General features: G+C 39.8%; 1 protein-coding gene across 1 annotated transcript in view; it reads left to right on the forward strand.

Moving 5' to 3' along the window:
- The window catches only part of notch4.S (notch 4 S homeolog), a 56,734-nt gene that overhangs the window by 4,071 nt on the left and 27,763 nt on the right, over positions 1-24,900 (forward strand). Inside the window, exons 2-18 of the mRNA XM_041575228.1 lie at positions 2,997-3,066; positions 3,252-3,376; positions 3,783-4,118; positions 4,217-4,339; positions 5,441-5,671; positions 8,448-8,600; positions 8,757-8,942; positions 9,322-9,435; positions 10,440-10,553; positions 11,591-11,824; positions 12,077-12,269; positions 13,401-13,543; positions 16,637-16,756; positions 18,926-19,075; positions 20,580-20,802; positions 23,056-23,257; positions 24,249-24,402. Coding sequence (XP_041431162.1) covers positions 2,997-3,066; positions 3,252-3,376; positions 3,783-4,118; positions 4,217-4,339; positions 5,441-5,671; positions 8,448-8,600; positions 8,757-8,942; positions 9,322-9,435; positions 10,440-10,553; positions 11,591-11,824; positions 12,077-12,269; positions 13,401-13,543; positions 16,637-16,756; positions 18,926-19,075; positions 20,580-20,802; positions 23,056-23,257; positions 24,249-24,402 — 2,871 coding nt within the window. The remainder of the gene's footprint in view (positions 1-2,996; positions 3,067-3,251; positions 3,377-3,782; positions 4,119-4,216; positions 4,340-5,440; positions 5,672-8,447; positions 8,601-8,756; positions 8,943-9,321; positions 9,436-10,439; positions 10,554-11,590; positions 11,825-12,076; positions 12,270-13,400; positions 13,544-16,636; positions 16,757-18,925; positions 19,076-20,579; positions 20,803-23,055; positions 23,258-24,248; positions 24,403-24,900) is intronic.

Consider the following 24,900-nt stretch of genomic DNA (forward strand, 5'->3'; position numbering starts at 1 on the left):
CAATTATCCTGCTGTGATTTGAAGAACATCAGGACAGAAATTAGTGTTCATCCTAGATTGTCTAGAGAATTTTCAGTTTTCAAGCTGGACTATCAAGTGTCAAAAGGAATATGGTGCATCCAACCTATGTAAGCACTACTAGAGTAAATTCAATTTCAAAAAATAAAATATGAGTTAGGAGGAGATACTCACAGTTCACCCCAGTCTAAGGGGGCATATACATAGAACCAATACCAAGAATCTGAGTTCCTTCAAAAAAGTGTTCAAGCAGCGAGTAAAAAAATACAACAATTTATTGGAACATATTAGGACATGGCCTGATGCATTTTGTGCCTGTTGTGGCACTTACTCATAGGCTAAATGGCACACCCCTGAACAATGCTTATAAAGGAGTTGTGGCCATTCAATAGCACACATGTATCAACCAATCACAGTCAGTAAAGACAATTTGCCTATTAAAAGGCTAGTTTACATACAGGCTTCAGCTGATACATTGCAGTATACTCATACAAAAGGAAGAAAGAAAAAAGACTACAAGGAAAAAACAACACTCAAAAAAACTCAAAAGTGATATATGTGATCAAATTAACAAGAACCAAAAATGATACAAATAAAGTGATATAATAGTCTATACGCTAAATATAACAATAACAGATAAAGAATAAAAAAAAATTAAATATAAAATAAATAAAAATAAACGAGCAGCATGAAAAAGTTTCTTCAATTTCTTACTTAATGAAAGTACTCGGGATATATGTCTTTACATATTTTAGACGCACCGCAAAACTATATATAAACTTGCAAGTAATTTTATTAACTTGAACACTTTTTTTTATAGAAACTCACATTCTTGGTATTGGCTCTATGGACTATCAAGTGTGTCTAAAAGAGCAAATATGCAAATCTTCTTGTTTGGATTTCAGACTGAGCCCCCAAACTTTAGGGCCAGTTCTAAAGTTTTGGAACCACTGTTTTAGAAGGGACAATGAGAGCACAATACCGTGCCCTTTGGCTCTAATATTGGAGTAGAGAAATAATTATAGAGAGAGAATAATAAAAATCTCTGATTTATTTCTGGGTCTGGCTTAATATAAAGAGCTGTTTGTCTGTTATTAATGCTTAAATAGCGCAATAAATGATGGCACGTGAGAAGAGCATCATTGACCTGAGTCTGCACTGAAATGCTTTGTCATGTAAATATCAGCATGTCTATATTGTTTGTGCTTGAAGCCTTGCCAGCAGGAATCATATTCACAAGCATTTATTTATTTTAGTTCCCACATAAAACAGGAAAAAATAACAGGAAGCGATACGTCTATCCCTCCTAATTACAATGTCGCCTTTGCAATATCCCCCACCCAGCCAGCTTTTCTTCTACACAGAGTATCTCCTCTGCATTCCATGGTGTACTTGCTCTAGGGTGGCTTCAGTATCGGACTGGGACCCCAGGGACCCACCAAAAAACCTTAGACCAGGGGCCAACTCTAAGTATTACAGTATTATTTTTCTTCTCACTCAACCTCTATTTTTATAGTCTCTTTTCTTTACATACTATAATCTATTATTCTGTCTATTTAGCCTCCATGTTCTCATAAAAATAGGGCAAATGTTTAGCAGCATGAGGGCTCGCTGACACCTGGGCCCACCGGGAGTTTTCCTGGTATCCATGTGGGCCAGTCCGACTCTGGGTGGCCTGCACCTAAGATTTCTGCAATTACTCTTGCATAGTTCAATGCACATAATACACCTACTAACCTTATGTGTCTGGCTACTACTGTAGTTTTAGCTGTCGCCTGTTGACAAATCTCCTCTTCTTCAGGGTGACTTATCTCCCCGAACTGCCTTCCCTGCCTTCCTGCCAGCTAGAATAAAAATCGCCAGCGGAATGGCACTCGAAGTGCTTCGTTTTCCAAAGTCGTCCAAAGTTTCCTTGTGAGGCAACTTCGTGAGACTTCGGAAAATGAATCACTCAGAGTGCCATTCCTGCCGGTGATTTTCATTCTAGCCGGCGGGAGGTCAGAGGAGGCAGTTTGGGGAGATTATGGCCCCCCTGAAGAAGAGGAGATTTGTCACCGGGCGACTAATCTCCCCAAATTGCAGCGTGTGTCTCTTCCCTTACATATTAATACAAGATATAGTAGGGCTCGTACTAATGCAATGCTCACTTGTAGTGCATCAGACACTAGGGGGGTTATTTACTTAACTCCAAATACAAAAATCACGAAAATGTGTGATTTTTTTTATAAAATCGGACTTTTATTAAATCACAATTTTTTTCTAATTCGGAAAAGTCTGAATTAGAAAATCTGGCATCTCAGATCTGTCGAGCTTGCATAAATGTCAATGGCAGAAGTCCCAATGACTTTTTGATATGAGCTGGGTTTCGTGCAATATCCCAAAGTTTTCTGAGTTTTCAGGAAAAAAACATAAGAATTCTGAGTTTTCTGGTGAAAAATCTGAAACAAATCTGAGTTTTTGGGTGAGCAATCCTAAAAAATTGCTCCCCGCAAATTTTCGGGAAAATTTAATAATAAACAACCCAAGCTGATTTTAGTCTGAGTTTGCAGCAGGAAATGTTGAGATAAAATCAGACTTTAATAAATAACCCCCTAGGTGCAGAGTGAAAAGCACATAATCATTGCTATCATTAAAACTTGGAGACACAAAATTACTATGTTTTCTATTTAAAGGGGATGTTCACCTTCCAAGCACTTTTTCTCAGTTCAGTTGTTTTCCAATTATGTCATTGGTTATAAACGGTGAGTAGTGATGTCATTTTTGTCACATGACATGAAAACTTGTGACCCATCCTGACCCCCTCCCCTGGTCCTTGCAAAAAAAATTGCCTCTACATCGATCCCCAGGCCAGAAAAGGTTGGGGACCACTGATTTAAGGCATTGAGTTTTGCTTTACTGTGCCTTGTACTAGGCATATATGGACATGGAACTAAGCTCTTTCTTTATATTACTTACAGTACATTTTCCCTATATTTAAGGTTTGGAGTGCCAAATCCCCTGCAGAAATGGAGGTGTTTGCTTGTTAGCAAATGGAACTCAGATATGCAGGTAACTTTATTTATTTTTTCCCCTTACATGTTATGTATTTTTGTAATTCTTTGCTGGCACTAAGCATTTTCTCCAATAAGCAAGCGGAATGACATTTTTAAATTATTTTCTTATAAGCAGATCCATGAGATTTCTAAGCCCTCCAATGTTATAATTTCAATTCTGTTTTATTTATTTGACTGCAGGTGTCCTGATGGAGAAGACTGCACTAACAGGGATCCTTGTTTATCAAGTCAATGCAAAAATGGGGGATCTTGCTATCGCTTCTCAGCTACTGACTATAGATGCCAGTGTGAAACTGGATGGACAGGTAAATCAGGGTACAGTAACAAATAAATGGTGAACTGGTAGATGCACTACCAGTTCACCGTTTATTTGTTACGCTTCATTTCAGGGTTTCTTATCCCTTTTTTTCTAATGTAGTTGTAAAACATGTGTGAGTCTAACGGTTAGGTAATATACAATGGTATGTGCTCTCTTTGACAATATCATGTATTAGGGCTAACTGTTTTTTTCAAATACCCAACTTTATTATCTTGGCAAACGATGCCGACACCAATGTATTTGAGCTAACTGTCAATCAAAATCTGCCTCCTGTATGTTGGGAAACAGACTGTCTAGAAATGAATACATCTTGATTATTCCAGAATGCTTAATTCATTCTATTTAGAAAGTTTCTTTGAAAAAATAACAGATGTGGAATCTTCTTGAAACAGGCAAGCACTGTGAACACCTTGATTTCTGCACCCCAAATCGCTGCAAGAACAATGGAAAATGCATAAATATGGTACCAAGCTTCCGCTGCCAATGCCCATTAGGCTTTGAAGGTGAGTCGTGTGAAACGGATGTGGATGAATGCCAAGCAGCCGATACGTGCCGTAATGGTGGAACATGCAAAAACCTGGTGGGTTCTTTCAAATGTGAGTGCCCAGAGAGCTATCATGGCACCCGCTGTGAAATCAGAAGAGGAGTTTGTGCAACAGACAGCTGTCTAAATCAAGGAAAATGCCAACAAATCAATTTTGATGATTACCAATGTGTGTGCCCAACAGGTGAGCCAATATTAAGGGCATGGGATAAGCTAGAATAATGCACAAAATGCAGTGGCAGGCTTGCTTATTCTGTTGCATGTTTCAATTGCCATTTTTAGGGTATACGGGTTCAAAGTGTGAAGAGAATATTGATGATTGCATCAACCACAGATGTGAGAATGGGGGCTCCTGTAAGGATGGGCTTGGCAAATTTACCTGCCAATGCACCACAGGGTGGAAAGGTAAGAACAGTATTGACAGCAGCAATGGTGCTGTTCTTCTACTGACCTAAAGCAATATTTTATTAACGAAGTATGGACTTAAAGCTACAATCTGTTTTTATCAACCATAACATAATTTTTTTTTCTAAAATTATATATTGATTATACAAACCCCTTTTTTTAAGTTATGGATAGCAGTTTTCTCCTTATTCTATATTTTACTTCTACTAAGGCCAGGGCCGGAACTAGGGGTAGGCAGGGGGGGCACATTTTTAAGGGGAATTTTTTGGTTTGCTTGACCTTTAATAGTTTTTCAATTTTATAAACTGCCTGTTCTTGCCCGTGATTTGTACTGCGGGCAGAAACACTTCCCACCTCCCTCTTGGCAGTTGCTGGCACAGGTACATATTAGTGGGCAAGATCTTGGCTGCTGCTTGCACAGGTAAACAGATGATATGGGGCAATCTGATGGATTTTGAGCAATGCTGGCACAAGTGCATATTTGGGGACAATATAATGGATTTTTGGCTCCTGCTGGCACAAGTACATATTTGGAAGCAATTTTGTGGATATTTTGGCTGCTGCTGGCTCAGGTATATGGGGCAATATGGTGGCTGATGGCACAGGTACACAGATGTTTGGGGCAATATGATGGATTTTTTTTGCTGCCGCTGGCAAAGGTACAGATTACAATATGATGGATGTTTTGGCTTATGCTGGCAAAGGTACAGATTGGGGGCAATCTGAGGGACTGACATTGGCACAGGTACAAATGGAAGCAATATGATAGCTGCTGGCACAGGTACAGATATGAATAGTAATGCAGGACTGGGTGGGGGGCACTGATGGGTAATTTTCTCCACTGTCTTAGATACACTACCTTCCAGTCTAACTGTGTGAACTGACAGGTATGGGATCTGCCACACACACACAGTGAGCCAATTGTGGTGCTCAAATGCTAAAGTATTCCTTTTTCATGCCTAAATAGGCTCTTTGTGCTAAAAGGCAGATCCTGTACCTGTGGACGCACACAAACAGAAGGGGGGAAGGCAGGATTTCAGGTTTTCTTCACTGCTGGAAGTGTTTTTTTCTCATCAGTCTATGTCTTATCTGCCTTTTCAGGTTGGTACTGCTCACAGGACATTGACGAATGCCAGACTCCTGGCATCTGTAAGAATGGGGGGACATGTCAGAATAGTCCTGGTGGGTACAAATGTGTCTGTGTCAATGGATGGGATGGCGACAACTGTGAGCATAACATTGATGACTGTGCAACTGCAACCTGTGCAGAAGGGGCTACCTGCATTGATCAAGTGGGAATGTACTTCTGTTTGTGTCCTCCTGGAAAGATTGGTAAGTGGATTGTTATTCTAACAAAACTGTCTGTCATGTATCCATATACTGTATGCCTAACCATAGAGTCCAGTGAGAATGATGATCTAACACGCATAATATGTATACACATGGTTCCAAATCTACAAGTCAGGGGTATTTTTGACCAATAAGTTCAACAAACTATATGAATTGCAGAGTATTCTAGGATTATGCACTATGTATTCACATGAAAGTAAGAACAAGACAGATTAATTAAATGGTAAATACTTAGCTTATCTAGACAATAAAGAGACGTAGAAATCAAATCTTAATTGACGGTAGATTAGGCTTCTGGATTCAATGTCAGGCAGCTAGTGCTGTAAACCAAAATATATTTAAAAGGTGTATAAACTGTATGGAAAAGATAGCTAAACTAGGCCAATACAGGTCACCTAACGTTTCGCTCGGGAGACATCTTTAGTCCCAAAACAATTTAGGTGGCACAGAGCCAGAACTTGTAAGTAGAGGAAAGAACACTCAAGCATCAGCAAGGAAGGGCCTTCCATGACCGTCTTCCAAGTCTTTCTATAATTTCCACCCTGACTGTATTTTCTAAACGGTCATGCCTTGTTACAAAGGAAGAACACTTGTTTTTAATACAATAAACGTCTGCATCCTATTGCAGCTGTGAAGAACAGCTTTAAAGGACCATTGACTTCAAAATGTGACTTGAACTTTGTAACTTTGTATTGTTTGAAGATTACTTCTTACAAAGAAACGATGTATTGGTAACAAATGTCCTACTTTGTTATGTAGCAAACCATGGCATTTGACCTTGGGTTATATCCCTGTAAACCACTACATTGTTGTAAAACATGTGCCTGTTTGCCCTGTTTTACCTTGAATGGCTCCCCCCATGACTACACTCTGCTAAAGTTTTTAAAGCAAACACACATTTTTTACCAGTGCTGGGCAAGAGCAAATTATACACAATGCATATAAACAAAGTAACATACTGTAGTAAGTTAGGTTGAAAAAATGTCCATCAAGTTCAACCTTTTAACTTTTTTTTAACCTGCCTAACTGCTAGTTGATCCAGAGAAAGTCTAAAAAACCCATTTGAAGTCTCTCCAATTTGCCTCAGAGAGGGAAAAAAATCCTTCCTGACTCCAAAATGGCAATCAGACTAGTCCCTGGATCAACTTGTACTATGAGCTATCTCCCATAACCCTGTATTCCCTCACTTGCTAAACACCATCCAACCCCTTCTTAAAGGGATCCTGTCATCGGAAAACATGTTTTTTTCAAAACGCATCAGTTAATAGTGCTACTCAAGCAGAATTCTGCACTGAAATCCATTTCTCAAAAGAGCAAATTCATTTTTTTATATTCAATTTTGAAATCTGACATGGGGCTAGACATATTGTCAATTTCCCAGCTGCCCCTGGTCATGTGACTTGTGCCTGCACTTTAGGAGAGAAATGCTTTCTGGCAGGCTGCTGTTTTTCCTTCTCAATGAAACGGAATGTGTCTCAGTGGGACATGGGTTTTTACTATTGAGTGTTGTTCTTAGATCTACGAGGCAGCTGTTATCTTGTGTTAGGGAGCTGCTATCTGGTTACCTTCCCATTGTTCTTTTGTTTGGCTGCTGGGGGGGAAAAGGGTGGGGGTGATATCACTCCAACTTGCAGTACAGCAGTAGAGTGATTGAAGTTTATCAGAGCACAAGTCACATGACTTGGGGCAGCTGGGAAATTGACAATATGTCTAGCCCCATGTCTGATTTCAAAATTGAATATAAAAAAATCTGTTTGCTCTTCTGAGAAATGGATTTCAGTGCAGAATTCTGCTTGAGCAGCACTATTAACCGATTCATTTTGAAAAAAATGTTTTTTTCCCATGATAGTATCCCTTTAAAGCTATCTAATGTATCAGCCTGTACCACTGATTCAGGGAGAGAATTCCACATCTTCACAGCTCTCACTAAGAAAAAACCCTTCCGAATATTTAGACACTTTTGTGGTTACTGGTCCTATAAAGCATCTCCTGCTATCTGTCTCCATCCTGACATCCTCTAATGTACTTGAAATAGTACAGTAGCTCATATATCCATACTTTGGCATATCTATCACTCCTTCAGTAAGAGGTATGTAAAAAAAAAATTGCATCCATCCTCAAAATTTTTAGAAGCCTCCTTCAGTACCAAATGGACAGCTGATGCAATGTATAGGTAGGGTCTATACTATAACATTTTCCACAACTTCCAAGATACTATACTGTTTTTCTTTAGAGCACTCCCAATTAACCAGAATTCAGTGCCAGACGTTCTGAAAATGAATAAAGCAATTTGATTGTGGAATTCAAGTTGCGCTTACAGTGGGAAGCAGCCTAACTTTCCCGGATAACATTTCCCCTCATCATGAAGTCCATAAAAAATATCACTAGCAACAAACTATTGTATATGGTAAAAGAAAACTTTCCAACCTGTATCTGTCCTGGGAAAGCTGGGGACATGCAGGAGCTACAAGTGAACTGTTTTTGGTATAAAAACTTTTTTTTCAGTTCAGTGTATATCATTGAATTAAGTGGTGTGCGTAAAGCAAACAAAAACAGTTTTTGGTTAAGAATGATAATGATATTTAAAAGTAATGGGGGAAATGAACATTGCAGACCAAAACAATAAAAGATGCATGTGATCAAAAAGACAAGCAATCACGTGAATCTGCATTCTGTTTCTTTGGGATTAAGATATTTAAGTGACGATTGTGTCTAACATTGATGAGTGTTTATAGTTTAAGTTCTCCTGTTCACCCAGGTCTGCTGTGTACAACCCCAGATGGCTGTAGTAATAACCCCTGCCACCCAGAAGCCACTTGTGATAGTCAGCTAACATCAGTTGCTGTATGTCGGTGCCAGCCTGGATATACTGGCCAAACTTGCCACCAAGATCTAGATGAATGCGGGCTGGGTAAGGAATTAGATAAGAAAATGTTTTAGGATATGCTTATTTGCTCTTTTGACCATGTTTCCAGCTAATTCACTTGCTTTTTGTCCTTTTTCTTGCTGTCTCTTCCTTAATACTGTCTTTTTTGTAATTTTTTTTCTTTCTATGTTTTTCAATCAGGTTCCTCCCCTTGTGAACATGGTGGGCAGTGTGTCAACACGCCGGGTTCATTCTATTGCAGCTGCCCTCGGGGGTTTACTGGTGCAAGGTGTGAAACTGTCCAAGCTGAATGTCAGCCAAATCCTTGTCACAACAAAGCAACCTGCTTGGATCTGCTGGGACATTTTGAGTGTTTGTGTGTTCCTGGTAAGGCAGAAATATCACTACACTACTCCTGAAGAACCTTGAGAAAGGGGGGAGCAAGTGTGTGTGTGTAGGGGGATGTGAAAATACCCATGAAGATTTTGACTATAAATTGAAAGGAGTAAAAAAAATAGGAGGTAGGCACTTGATTCAGGAAAGTATAGGGGAGCTTAAAAGCAGAATCAAGGACTAAGTAGAAAGGAATAAAAGGAATAAAGAGTGAGTAGATGATTGCAGGAAAGACCAGACAATAAAACATAACATGGACAAGAGGAAACCTGTATTACAGCTTCATTCTGTTGGTTATCAACTAACGAAATATGTTTTCTAATTTCTTTGATCCTTCTTCTTTTTCTGGAACACTTGTGTCTGGCACATCTAGGATACAAAGGGGACAGATGCGAGTTGGAAGTAGATGAATGTCAGAGCTCTCCATGTCAGAATGGGGGAAGCTGCACAGATCTGCTCAATGACTACAACTGTTCTTGCCCACAAGGTATGCCTATATGCCTCAAACTATATATTTATTTTATTCTTTGTGAAAAGGGTTATGCTTTTAAACTATATGAGGGAGCAACCTGAAACAGTGTTTAGATGAACCCCAAGATTAGGGATATATGTTCTAAATATTATATAAAAGAAAACACTAATTTAGCTTCATTATTTTTGTAGACAGTGTCAAAAAGAAATGGAATGTATTTTAATACTTCCACCCAACCAAGTCAATGGGGAACACTGTATTTATCAAGGGTGAACAGACTATAAAGTTTATGATTGTAGTGAACTGTCTCTTCACCCTTTTATAAATCTAATCCAGTATTAGCAAATTGAATTAGCTAGTTTAATTAGTAATTTCATTTTAAATTTCATCTTAGTACAAGCCATGAAAATTAAATCGACCAACCCCTCATTATCCCACTGGGAAGAATAAAGTAAAACTGAATATTCATAACATGACTCCATAGGGGTATTTTAAGATTGTTTTGTTTCGCACCCTTCACAAAGGCAATTGAGCTCTAGAAATTAATACAGCAATGAATTTAGCAATGTTTAATTCATGATCGGTGGCATGTGATGGCACATATCCTGCATCCTAGGTTCCCAAGGGAACAATTTTGTAATTTGGTAAATGACCCCTATATATAGTTTCAGAGAATTGGTAAAAATTAAAAATACTACATGTGAATTGGTAAAACATGTAGTATTATATCCTAGACCACAGTGTACCTATAGCCTGTTAGTAAAGGCAAGAATCACGATAAGCAGTGTTTTATGTTATAATTACTTGCTTGAAAGTGCCTAGCCAGTCACATTTCATTTTTGGGCCATCCTTGGTTCAGCCACAACAGAATGAAGGCAGTAGTGAGTTACCATTGGAAGTTGATCAGTGCTTTGGTCCTGGATTTTTCTTATTCCTCAATAGTGTTTTTATGCTCTGCATATTAGTAGATACAAATGTGTAATTTGCTAACATTGTGGGCTAAATTTCGTTCTTAACAGGATTTCAGGGACCACAGTGTGAGGAGGATGTTGATGAATGTACCAGCTCCCCCTGTAAAAACGGTGGACAGTGCCACAATCAACCAGGTTCTTACAACTGTAGCTGCCCTTGGGGTAAGAGAACATCCATCTAGTTTTTCTTAGTAGCAAAATACAGTGTTTTTAAAAATGTTGCAAATAACATAACAAATCTTACAAGGGCAACAATCAGAAAGTATGCATTATACAGGTATGGGATCCATTATCTGGAATCCCATTATCCAGAAAGCTCTGAATTGCGGGAAGTCCATCTCCCATAGACTCCATTTTATGCAAATAACCCACATTTTTAAAAACGATTTCCTTTTTCTCTGTAATAATAAAACTTTACCTTTTGCTTGATCCCAACTAAGATATAATGAATTCTTATTTAAAGCAAAATCAACCTATTGGCTTTATTTAATATTTACATGATTTTCTAGTAGACTTAAGTTCATACACACATTCAAGAAGCTGTATTTTTTTTTGGTACATTTTGCTGGTGCTGAATTGCACACAAAAAGCCAGGCACAATTGAATACATTTCCCCAGATTGAGGTGGCTATCCCATATAGACTATGTACTGGTGGGCAGTGCAACTTTATTTTTCCATTTCTATCATCCACTGCCCAAAATGTATTTGTGTATACTACAGGTATGGGATCCGTTATCCGGAAACCCATTATCCAGAAAGCTCCGAATTATGGAAAGCCTGTCTCCCATAGACTCCATTATAATCAAATAATCCAATTTTTTAAAAATATTTCCTTTTTGTCTGTAATAATAAAACAGTACCTTGTACTTGATCCAAACTAGGATTTAATTAAACCTTATTGGAAGCAGAACCAACCTATTAGGTTTATTTAATGTATACGTGATTTTTTGGTATGAAGATGCAAATTACGGGATGACCCATAATCTGGACAACCCCAGGTCCCGAGCACTCTGGATAACAGTTCCCATACCATAGTTTGTTTTTTTGGTCTTGATATTGCAATTCCCTTTTTTAACCCGTTGTATACATTTTTATCTACAATTGTAGGAGTGTACTTTTGTTTCCCCCATTTGTAAATCTCAATATTCATATTTCAGTTTTGACTTGTATTAACTAATGTTTGATTTTGCCCGACAAGGTTTCCAAGGTTCAGTGTGTGAGACTGACATAAATGAGTGTACCAGTTCTCCTTGTCACTTTGGTTCCTGCAAGGACAGCCCCGGATTCTTCACATGCCATTGTGACCCTGGGTACAGTGGAGTGTTTTGTGAGAAGGAGATCGATGAATGCGACAGCCAGCCATGTCACCTTGGTGCTCAATGTCAAGCCCTTAACAATGGGTTTCAGTGCATATGCCAGCCAGGCATTACTGGTTAGAACCCATTATATTCTTGTTCTACGTCCTTTGTTGATTGTTTTATGCCCTTTTTTATATAGTTGTATGTTATCCTTCTCTGTGATTAATTATCAAATTGTTCATTTATTCTTCCTGCATGTACAGTAAGCCTATTTAGCATGCTCTTGATTTATAGTTATGTTTATTGCACATTTCTTATCCTTTTATTTTCTGCTGTAATTATCAATATCTTTATTCTGCCAATGCTTTTCTTTGAATCTTTCTAAGGCAAACTCTGTGATGAAGACATTAATGAGTGTCTCTCCAATCCCTGTCTCAATGGAGGGTCCTGCAACAACACACTGGGTGGGTTCCAGTGTCACTGTCCCCCTGGGACTCTCCAGCCACTTTGCGCCCTGCAGGATAATAACTGTACCAATGCAACCTGTGTTCATGGCAGCTGTCAGGAACAGAACAACAGGTGGGGGCACAATACAATCCTGCGCTTCAGCCGTGGTCTATTATATTTCAAAATCCACTATCCAGGATTAAAACTGTACAAAGATGGAATCTGTTATCCAGATGGAATCTGTTATCCAGAGATAAGGGTTCTTTTTCTATAATTTTGAAGTCTGCTAAAAATTTAAACATGAAATAAACTCAATAGGATTGTTTTGCCACCACTATAGACTCGTGTAGCTTAGCTACCATCACAAACAAGGTACTTTTTTAAAACTATTTCTGAGAAAAGGGAAATTATTAGAATTATTTGCTTAAATGGACTCCATGGGAGATGGCCTTCCCGTAGTTCATAGTTTTCGGGTTATTGGATTTCTGGATACCTGTATTAAAGAGTAAAACTTTTATATACATGTATAGGATGTACATTGACATTAAAGGGGACCCATTGCCCATAAAAAATATTCCAAATCCTATTTTATCACGTTAGTCAAGCTTTAATTACACTGTATAAATTATTTGAATTTTGTTTCCTTTAGTCTGGGAATTCATAATTATAGCAATTTTGTTGACACTGTTATTAATGGAGCAGTTCAGTGTAAACAATTCCTTTAAGGCAAGCTTTGCATCATCTCAGAATCTTGTTTGTGCACCAGAATTGGGGACCTGATGTCCATCCCCATGCCCTGGCTACACAATTAAATGGTAAAGAGAGAGGGGGAATATGTGGAGAGCAGTGACATCTAGGAAGTGCTGAATGGAAAGTGAAAGTAACTTCCTGCCCACCTCTATGCCTAAGGCATAGAGGAGGGGCAGGCAATATTTGATTGACAGCTGAGATTTTTAAATGAGTTTACAACAGTTATGAATGCTTTAACAGAAAATAAAATTTGGAATTCATGTTTAATTTGAAAAGGACTTTTATTAAACATTTTTTTATGTCTGGGTGACAGGTCTACTTTAAGGTAAACAGCCTGGTCTACGTTTGTTAGTATTATTATAAGTAATCCGTATGGTTTTGAGAACATATTATTCAGCATTGTTTTCTTCAGAGCCAACAGTAGCATGTATTCCTCACCCACATGTCTTCATTAAGATTTCCTCCCACCAATCTCTTTACATCATTCAGCCTTGTCTGTGTCATGACTTGCAGGACAGCGTGTATTTGTGATGCTGGTTGGACAGATTCAGTATGTGACACTTATATACCGTGCATAACAAATCCATGTCAGAATGGTGGAATATGTCAGCCTTCCCAGGAAGGATTTATATGCACGTGTCTTGCAGGATACTCAGGTATGTCTATTTTTGCTGAGTTAAAGGCACAGATAAATTAAATTGTTCCAGTTGGGTAGTATAAACATTATAGGCATATGAAATATATATTATAGAGACACGATGGCAGAAAAGAACCAATAGCCCACCTGCTTTGTTCAGTTGTTGGATAAAACATGTACAGTATAGTGGTTGTTCTCTTTTTGGGCAGAGTAAACTACCCTAAATAATAATTTATCTGCATTTGCCCTGAAGTATATTTTAAAAGACTGCTTAAGGCAGAGACACACACTCAGATTCGGGGAGATTAGTTGCCCAGCAACAAATCTCCTCTTCTTCGGGACGACTAATCTCCCCAAACTGCATCCCGCCAGCTAGAATGTAAATCGAAGACAGGGATGGCAATCGGTGCACTTTGCTTTCCGAAGTTGCCCGAAGTTGCCTCACGAGGAAACTTCGGGCGAATTCGGAAAACGAAGCGATCTGACTGCCATCCCGCCGGCGATTTAGATTCTAGCCGGCAGGAGGCAGTTCTGGGAATTTAGTCGCCCCGAAGAAGAGGAGATTTGTCTCCGGGCGACTAATCTCCCCGAATCTGAGTGCGTGTCTCTGCCCTTAAAGAGATAAACAATGGCAGTAAAAGCTGATAGCTTTTTTGGAATCCCTAAGATAACAAAAGAAGAGCTGGAAGAAAATTAGTTAGGGAAATACTTTTAAATATAGTTAGCAGTGTAAGCTGAATGAGAATATTGGCTGATCTGTTGACTTAAACAAAACCATCACATAGGGTGAATTAATGTGTAATAAACCGCATCTAACATAATGCTCTGAGGCCTTTCTCACAGTGTCAAATGGACTATTATACATAATGAGGCCTTAGTATTGACTATGAAAAATAGGTGAGGCCAGGTGAAAAGTTAATAGGCCAAATACAAAAACAAATCTTTCAGCGGTAAAGTTGTTACTCCTTACAATTTCAAAACCTTAAGTCCCATAAAATTCACTCGGCCCCAAGTTCTTCTACTAATCATTCTTGCAAATTCAGATAAAACTGCTTAACTACTGCAAAACTCTATAAGGTAGTTATGCCTACCTCTGAACATGTTCCATAGGCTGCCTGGCTGTTTATAATGAAGAAAATGTTTATTTGCAAAAGTATTGGTCTCACAGGCTGATTCAGTAACTTACTGTAACTTTGTATAGGGGGTCTTCCAGACCAATAAACAAATTCAAGACATAAGACTACTTGGGGGTACTATAACTGTATAAACTTTTGGCCTTTTCTTTAAAATAATTGTGGTAAAATACAAGGTAGTTTGAAAGCAAGAAGCATCATTTTAAGGGGTTGTTCACCTTTAAAAATAACTCCCAGTATGATGTAGAGAGTGATAGTCTGAGACAATTTGCAATTGGTTTTAATTTTTTATTATGTAACGCTTTCTTGGCCTATCCCGCCAATTAGGGGTTAAGGGTGTCCAGCTAGTGTATGAGCATGGGTTACACTGTGAAACTACACTCAGGGCGGAGCCTTCGCTAAATGGAAGCTTCCCCTTTAAGATGGTGTAAAACTACAACCCACAGGCTAATTAGTGTTAAAATAGAATAATGGACGCCAGGAGGTTCTTTAGATAGTGAAAACAAGTGAGATGGTTTATTTAGCACAACAATATGCAAAAGCAATTGACCACAGGTTTACTCACGCAGGAGTTGTAGTAGGAGTTAGCATATCACAGAGGAGAAAGGATAGCATTGATGAAGATGCAGCATGTACAGATGTCACTCCTCAAGTCAAACAGTAGGAAGAATATCTCACTCCCAAAGACCAGCGACCAATGTGAAACAGAATCGATCAAGTAGGGGTCAGGCAGTGCTCTGCTAAACTGAATTCCCTATCACTGAGTTCCCTACACTAAAGGCACCTTAAAAGCCTTTGGGAGGCTACTCCCTGCTATTCTCCTTGTTGGAGCACAGAACTGCTCATGCTACCTTAATCTGGCTATCTCTCTCTCCTAGAGAGACTATTACAGATCTGCCCTAATGATAACTAATCCTCGTTCACGGGATTGCCTGGTTCCCGACTTCAGCACCAAAGGTACAGGTCCCTTTGGGGTAAATGCTTACTGGGGCCTTGGTGATCCCAGGCTCAATGGGAAACACCTAGCAGCACAGACACCAGGAGCCAAAGAGGAAGAGGCCACTCCCTACACAGCACTATATAGCAGTGTGGCAGGGGAGTGTCATTACACTCTTTGTCCAGTAGGTGAAGATGTTACACTTTACCAGTTAGAAGGGCTTGACCCGCAAAGAAGGGAAAAGAGAACTTAAGCAAAGGTAGGGGATTAACTCTATAGGAGCCTAATAGATCCTATAGGTCCCTACAATTATTTGTGGATTTTTGAGTTATTTCGCTTTTTATTCAGCAGCTCTCAAGTTTGCAGTTTTAGCAATCAGGTTGCTAGGGTCCAAATTACCCTAACAACCATGCACTGATTTGAATAAGAGACTGGAATATGAATAGGAGAGGCCAGAATAGAAAGATGAGTAATAAAAACGTAGCAATAACAATACATTTTTAGCCTTACAGAGCATTTGTTTTTAGACGGGGTCAGTGACCCCTATTTGAAAGCTGGAAAGGGTCAGAAGAAGAAAGCAAATAATTAAAATATTACAAAAAAGAAAAAATGAAGACCAATTGAAAAATGACTTAGATTTAACCAATCATACTAAATATACTAAAAACATACCAAAAAAACGTACTAAAACAAACATACTAAAAGTTAACTTAAAGGTGAACCATCACTTTAATACCATTTTTGGTATTTCACGAACCTATATACATTTTTGTACTACATCTTCTTAATAATTAAAAGCTAATTTAATCGAGAACAATCTCCTAACTATAATAGTTGTATTTAAAAAGTACAGATAGATTGTATCGTCTTTTAGTCTGAAAGCTGTGAAGTGCGGGTCCCTGTTTCGGACTGCATTTTTATGTAATTTGTATGTCTGATACTATATTATAGTACAACACTGAAAAACAAGTTGGCACGTTATAAATATGTGCTAATAATAATTGTATCTCTGTACATGTTTTTCCTTTCTTTCTTCTCTCAGGGCCACACTGTGAAACACGGCTTTCCCCTTGTTACTCAAACCCTTGCAGCAATGGTGGAACCTGCCATCACTACCCCAATCAAAGCATCTTCCAATGTGATTGCCCTGCAGGATGGCAAGGTACTGTGGGAAGCCTATGAGCTGAGAGAGTCTACACTACCACTATCCTGCTTATATCATACCCAGTGAAACATTAAATAAATGAGCAGGATATTTGTTTGTGTTTTACCACTAGGATGTAAAGTATTCATCGTGTGTTTCTGTGCTGGAATCAGTTGCTATTTCTGTAATGACTCTGTAGGAATCCTAGCGATCCATCTCAATAATAGTATGTGTGCACCATGTTCGTTCCTATGTAAAGTCTTGGATGGAAGTGTTCCTCTCATGATAGTGTTTCCATGGGGTAGAAGAAAGGGACCACTAGGATGGTCCCACCGATGGCAGACAACCCTTAGATGTACACAGGCTATGAGTGAGACATACAGTGAGGATTCAGATCTTGGGCAGATCAGGGAATGAGAACCTGTAAGACCAGAGACACACGGTCAGATTCGGGGAGATTAAGCAAAACTTTGTCCATACGCAACTATACCTTTACGTTCGGCTTTTTCCTTCCCGTCCAGACATTAATAGTGCAACTACAACATTCTTAAGGAAGGACCAAGTCCAAGCAGCAATTTACTGCAAAGTGTTTTTATTCAAACAACATGTTTTGGGTGTAGAACCATTTTTCAAGTGTGAGTGGTACAATTAAAAGTGATCATAAATAACAAAACACCAGCAATGTAACCACCTCCAACTTCTCCCTTTCAATTAGTTGCAACTGTGTCTCCAAATTCTGCGACAAATCTCTTCTTCTGGGTGACTAATCTCCCCGAACTGCCTTCCCCTGCCTTCCCACTGGGTAGAAATCGCCGGTGGGATGGCACTCTGAGCCAGGGGCGTAACCACAGAGGAAGCAGACCCTGCAGCTGCAGGGGGCCCCAAGATGTATAGGGGCCCCATGAGTCCTTCATTTATATACAATTTCAATAAATATTGGTAAAACAGGACATTTTGGGGGCCTAAAAAATTATTTGCTGTGGGGCCCAGTGATATGTAGTTACTCCACTGCTCTGAGCGTTTCGTTTTCCGAAGTCAAAAACAAAGCGCACAGAGTGCCATCCTGCTGGCAATTTACATTTTAGCCGGCGGGAAGGCAGTTCGGGGAGATTAGTCACCCCGAAGAAGAGGAGATTTGACGCTGGGCGACTAATCTCCCCGAATCTAACTGTGTGTCTCTGCCTAAAGGAGGACTAGTTACAGTCTGGTTTATATGATCTAACATGTGGATAGTGCAGCCCCTTCTACAGTACATTTCAGGTCAGGAGATTAACCTAGGATTAAGAGAACCAAATAATTTTATAATACATAACTCTTAACCTGCTTGTTAAAGTGATACTGTCATGGGAAAAACTTTTTTTTTCAAAGCACATCAGTTAATAGTGCTGCTCCAGCAGAATACTGCACTGACATCTGTTTCTCAAAAGAGAAAGATTTTTTTTATACTTAATTTTGAAATATGACATGGGGCTAGACATATTGTCAGTTTCCCAGCTGTTCCAAGTCATGTGACTTTGCTCTGATAAACTTCAGTCACTCTTTACTGCTGTATTGCAAGTTGGAGTGATATCACCCCCTCCCTTTCCTCCCCCCCCCAACAGCCTAACAACAGAACAATGGGAAGGTAACCAGATAACAGCTCCCTAACACAAGATAACAGCTGCCTGGTAAATCTAAGAATAGCACTCAATAGTAAAATCCAGGTCCCAGTGAGACACATTCAGTTACATTGAGTAGGAGAAACAACAGCCTGCCAGAAAGCAGTTCCATCCTAAAGTGCTGGCTCTTTCTGAAAGCACATGACCAGGCAAAATGACCTGAGATGGCTGCCATCACACCAATATTACAACTTAAAAATAATACACTTGCTGGTTCAGGAAATTAATTTTATATTTTAGAGTGAATTATTTGAAGTGTAAACAGTGTAATTTAGAAACAAAAACTACATCATAAAAATCATAACAGAATCCCTTTAAAGATGGAAGTCTTTTTCTAATGGTAGATAAACATAAACAGGGGCAATGGCTTATAAAAATACTAAAGCTTAATTGCCTTATGTATTAAGACGAGTATAGTATTGTGTAGTAATGTTCTACTGTCATTTATTCACTTCTCAACAATTTCCAAATATTCCAATCCATTCTTTGATTGCCCAGCTTTAATTCTCACTGATTTTAAATTTTTTAGGTACTTTCTGTGAAGTTGACGTGAATGAATGTGAGAAAAAGCCCTGTAAGAATGGAAGATGTATAAACACTCCTGGGGCGTACCGCTGTGTTTGCCTTTCCGATTACACAGGGACCCTCTGCGAAGAACTTGTAGATCCTTGCTTATCAGGTGAGGCATGCTGGAGTTTTGACCACACCAAACCAAACAATAGCACTGGAAATAGAAAGGCACCAAAATATTACATTGTCTGACTCCCAATCTCCAGGGGTGCTATTCTAGGGTGAAACATAGGGAAGTATATGTCACGGACACGGTGACTTTAGGTGTGACTATCAGGGGTCACTCACTCAGTTTCTCACCCACCTTCTTGCACACAGGTTAGATTAACACAAAAGCACCCCAAACACCAACCAACACCCACAAAACTCATTCGCTGCCACCATCTATCATTCACAGGCGATACAAACCTATTCCCCTGTTCTCTCTAACAGGTAATAACTCACAATACACCAATGCATTAAACACTCTCTCACTATAGTCAGTTAGTTCCTCCTGATTTAACCAGTACTTCAGCATGCAGAGGGTTAAGGCTCACAGTTACACTCTTCCAGGCTAGGTTCGTTTAGAGCACCAAAGACAATCTTATTAAATTCTCTTTAATACTATAAAAGGTATAACAGTGCAATATACAAAAAGATGTTCCAAAAAGAGACATACATTCAATAAACAATTACAAACAGTTGTAAAATAAAAGGGAAAACATGGAAAACCTATACTTAACTCCAAAGATATAGAATTCCTGGTCCTGGAGGCAAGGGGAAACAAACGGGATAACTTTCAATCGCAATTGGTCCTCCAAAGTAAATCCAAAGTTTAGTCACAAGAGCTGACTATTTATTAGTGATTTCAGGGCATCAGGTAACCGCACACTCCCCCCTCCCTCAGGAATGTAAGGGGGCGTGGCCTAGCAGGACACAGATTGAGTTTTTATGATCTCCTGTGAGTAGGAACTGGACCAAGAATATAATGACCATAACTCCTTATAGGAACATAGGAGAGAGATGATATTATATTCATTGGTTATTAATTCTCTCGGGGATTCCATAGATACTAAACATCAATACTATGTGACCTGCCCCTGCCCAGATATTCACATCTAATATACAGAGTACCAAACCTAGTCATGTTTGGACTCGTTTGAAAGCTGATATTGCATTGAACCCATCACCAGTTTTTTATACTGTTGGTACAACAGGTATGGGTTCTGTGAGGATAAATATATTTGAGTATACATTATATGTGACCTTCACTTCACCTTTGAGGGTCTTGCTGGGAACTTTAATTTCTCACTCCTTGGACTTAATCCTCCCCATGGAATGGCTCTTATCAGCCAGGGCATGGAGGAGGGCATTACAGTTCTGACCCCTCTGTCCATAGTGAAAAGAGGCCTGTTATGTGTCTGATTTAGATGCTGGCAGAAATATTTCTCATGATACCTTGGCCTGTTTTATTAACTATTACAGGCCTGTATCATGACAGTATACAAAGCAACACATTTAGGAGCCATTAGGCACAGAGCTGCACTGCCCTATCATGTTGAGAAATGAGTCTGGCAATTAAATTTTTCTAATCTTTCTCTCTTTCTGCGGTTTATATGTCATATGCTGCTCAGTCAAATGTCAGAATGGCGGAACCTGTGTGAGTGAATCCTTCTCATGTCTCTGCCCTGCGGGGTACACCGGGGAGCACTGTGAGCAAGGCATTGATGAGTGTGCAAGTTCCCCATGCCAGAATGGTGCCTCCTGCCTTGACAGAGAAAACTCATACATCTGCAACTGTGATAAAGGCTATGAGGGGGAGAAATGTGAGATAAATACCTTGGATTGTACCACCAGGTAAGAAATACAAGGAAGATGAATACTGGAAGAGTTATAGATAAACAAAATCTCGCAGCGTAGTCTATTGTGTAATTAAATGTGAAAATAGCTGAGGACATGAACATATAAAAATGTTTTGCAATATTGTTTATTCAATGGCATACAGGAAGATTATACACAGGGAAGTGCTATAATTGTTATGTCTTATTGCATAGGTCAGCTTATGATTCTGTCCATTCTAGAGGTAAATGAAATATGCAGGATGCTTCACAAATCACAGTTAAATCCCATTCTCTGAGTAGTAGGTACATGTCAGAGCGCTACCATCCATAGGGGCCGTCCATGGCTGATGGGCACCCATTACTGTAAGATGTATATGAATGGCCTTTACTATAGGAGCAGTCATACTCACAAAGCTGCAATGAATAAAGGCCACACTTTACTGACAGCTTCTTGCAGGGAGGAAGATTTAAGACCGGGGAACTGGTTGCTGAATCAAGGATATAGTAACACAATGCACAATAGTTCTGCAGATTTTCTCTCTTTATCTGCTTTTCTCACACACTCAAAGTGTTTCTCATGAAGCCTCCAGCACCTCTGTCATGCAAGAGATGAACGAACAGAGTGCCGTTAGCCGTGCAGAGGGTTCTTCTTATCAGTTCGCCATCACTTCGCATTTTAGCGAATTAGCGTACTGGTAACGAATTTGAGCCTAGCGAACTGGCGCGAAGTGTTGCAAATCGTTTGCTGGTGAAATTTCACCCTGAATTTGACCACTAGAATGAACTCACACCACCTTCTACCACTAGCTAGTCCAAAGGAGTCAGTCTCCCAAAAATGGTCTGGCCACATTTGTCTTAGTCCTGCGTCTAGATGTTTCTAGGCCAAAGAGGAAGTATACGGCTCCTGCACTTCCTTATGTAGGCTAAACAACAGAGACATAACTAGAGGGGGGCGGGCCCTGGCACGGGACGTGCAGCCGGGCCCGCCCCCCTCCATACGGGCAGAAACGGCCGTATTAGAACAGTGGCGCGAGCTGCCAGGGGGCCCTGAGGGGGTGCGTGCCCTGGCCCAATTGAACCCCCTGCTCCCCCGGTAGTTACGCCACTGCTAAACAACAACATTTGCCAGCTATTAACACATGAAATATGCTATTTTTTCACTTCCTTACAAACAGAACTTGATTTACATTAGTTATGGAGGTCACTAAAATAACTGTACTGTATCAGAAAGAAGCTTAAAAATTCTGGAGTTCAATGGGGCTGCCTATGCAGTTTCTAATTCGTGAGTCTGCCTGCATATTGGAGGGACTGTCTGAATATTTGACAAACTTCTGCTCTTTACTGATGCAGTTGGCCATGTTTGGTATATGTTGTCTTGAGTCATTACCCATTGACACACTAAATTCAGCATTTTATGTAACCAATGCTCCCACACCTTCGGCACTTCCTGATGAACTTTACCACTAGTGCACAGGCCTGATTGCCTCACGGATCTCAGTGATCAGGAATATGTACTCTGCTCAAGGGTCATGGGCCTGCAACAATCACTATAATCCATGTTAGGAGCTGCTGTCTTGAGGCCAAAGATGAAGGCAATGAACACTGCTGTGCAGCTCTACTGTGCTTGAAATGTTATAGGGGCACAGCTACGTTGTGCAGTGGCAGTGATGTTGATCAGGCCCGGATTTGTGGAAAGGCCACCTAGGCCCGGGCCTAGGGCGGCAGGATTTTAGGGGGGCGGCATGCTTCCCAACCACACCCACATTGGTTCAAAAACACTGGGGATGCGCTGGAGATAAAACCATTTTTTAAATTTCCCATGCACCAATCCCCATTGCTCCTGTCCGCCTGGAGGGGACAGGGGCGACGAACCACCGTGGGCCTAGGGGCACCCACTATGTAAATCCGGCCCTGATGTAGACTTGGAGAAGGTCTGGAGGGTTTGTGGATTACTGGCACACTAATAACTTACTTGGAAGGCTTTACTTCCCCTTCAGCTTGCAAATTGTTAAGACTCCTCCCCAGATAAACTATTTATTTGCCATGTTCCAAAGCTTTTCAATGGCTCTTGGTATTATTTACAGATACTGTTTAGATAGACTCATCCCATCAATTACACATTGCTTGTTTGTTGCTCTGTACAAAAAACAGAGATGGAAAGAAAATGAGCGATGAGCCCCTAAGAGAGGGAAACAAAATAAAACTGAATGGGAAGTTTAATGGTACAGGTGACAGCACTCATTAAACTCATTAATGCTTCTTTTTACAGCTCATGCCTAAATGGGGGTACTTGTGTGGATGGCATTGCCAGCTTCTGGTGCCTGTGCCCAGAAAGATTTACAGGTGAACACTGTCAAGAGGAGCTGAGCAGGTGCCTCTCCAACCCCTGCAGCAACAGAGGAATTTGCCAAGATCTTCCTGGAGGCTACTTTTGTTCTTGTCCATTTGGCTTCACCGGCACTAACTGTGAGGTGAGAATTTCCGTAAACTGCACTTTGTACTTATTTCTAATTTTATGGTGCTACATCAATGCATCAATGCAGTTTAGGTGCATGCATCAATGGAGTTTAGGTGCATGCATCAATGCAGTTTAGGTGCATGCATCAATGCAACACTGCACAAGTGTGGTTCAAAGACAACATATACATGTGATGATTGAATGGGCAGATTTTCACATTTGCATTTTGCCACAATTTGCTTAAATCACAGTACAAATTGTTGCAATCAAGTTTTTTTTGTTGCAAAAAAATTGGTTATTGCAATTTTTGCCTCAATTGAAGCAAATCTTCAGCAAAATCTGCCCTTACAATAATGCACAGTGAAGGTCAAGCAAATCAAGTTCAAAACTTGAATGCAATACACCACATTATTTCCCCACACTGCAATGCAGTGCCTACAAAATAGCATTTTTCAATGCTGATGACAAACTGCCATATATTGTCATATTTTGCTGGCATTGATCTGTGCATGAATTGTGTGATTTCTCAGTTTGGCAATGCTCAGTGTGCCAGAAACTGCTTAAGCAGGGGACTAGGTGCAAGTCATTTGTGCCTTCAGCTTACACTGAGGATTCACACAAGGACAGATTTATATTTTGTGCCCGTAAAGTGCCAGCTCACACCTCCACCTGTCTCACCATGCCCCTCATCATGTCCTCTTTAATCCACCTTCCCTCTCTCACAAAATGCCTCCCATTCCCATACAAGATAGATTGCCACCCATGTTTATATCAGATATACGATGTACCTGCTGAGTGACCGAGGCACGTGCAGATGCAGTAATTCATGCAGAATCATGAAAATTACCCTTAGCTATCCTGTTTCTTCAAATAAACTTGCATTACATTGAGTAAATGAATTGTTATCTTCTGCAACAAGTGAGTGAATGAACTATTTAACAGATCAACAAATCATCATTTGATGCCCTTAAAATAATTCAACTGTACGCTTAACTTAAATCCAGGTCGCTGTAGACTTTTGTTCAATTAATCCGTGCCAAAATGGAGGGTCATGTTCTCAAAGTGGGATTAGTTACAAGTGCCACTGTGCTACAGGGTGGATCGGAAGTCACTGTGAAACCCCACTTGCTGGATGCAGGGCCAGAGCATCTCAAGATGGTAAATCTCAAAATCTCCTCTTTTGCTCTCTCTCTATCTCACTTTATGTTTTGAGGCAAAGAAACAGTTAAAAAAAAACAGGGAATCCTACCTCTAGGAGGTACGTCTAAAAGTTATATCATCCAATATGCCCAAAGGTCTAATATATTAGAACATATTTAGACATCAAAGACACAGAGCTAGTAGTTTGTTCCATCTAGTGATGGGCGTATTTGTCCCGTTTAGCCAAAAAAATTTGCAAAACTGCAAAAAAATTAATGAAACTGCGAAAAATTTGCGAAATGCACTTCAAGTCAATGGGCGTCAAAAAAATTTACATGTGACAATTTTCTAACGCATGCGACAATTTTTTTCGCTCCAAATGCATTAAAGTCAATGGGCGATATTCCTTAAGACGACTTTTTTGTCCAAATGCATTAAAGTCAATAGGCATTTTTCCTTAAAGGAGAACTTAACCCCCTTTCTAATAAAAACCCCATACTCTCAAGTCTCCATAGT

The sequence above is a fragment of the Xenopus laevis genome, chromosome 8S (assembly GCF_017654675.1).
Source record: "Xenopus laevis strain J_2021 chromosome 8S, Xenopus_laevis_v10.1, whole genome shotgun sequence".
NCBI lineage: Eukaryota > Metazoa > Chordata > Amphibia > Anura > Pipidae > Xenopus > Xenopus laevis.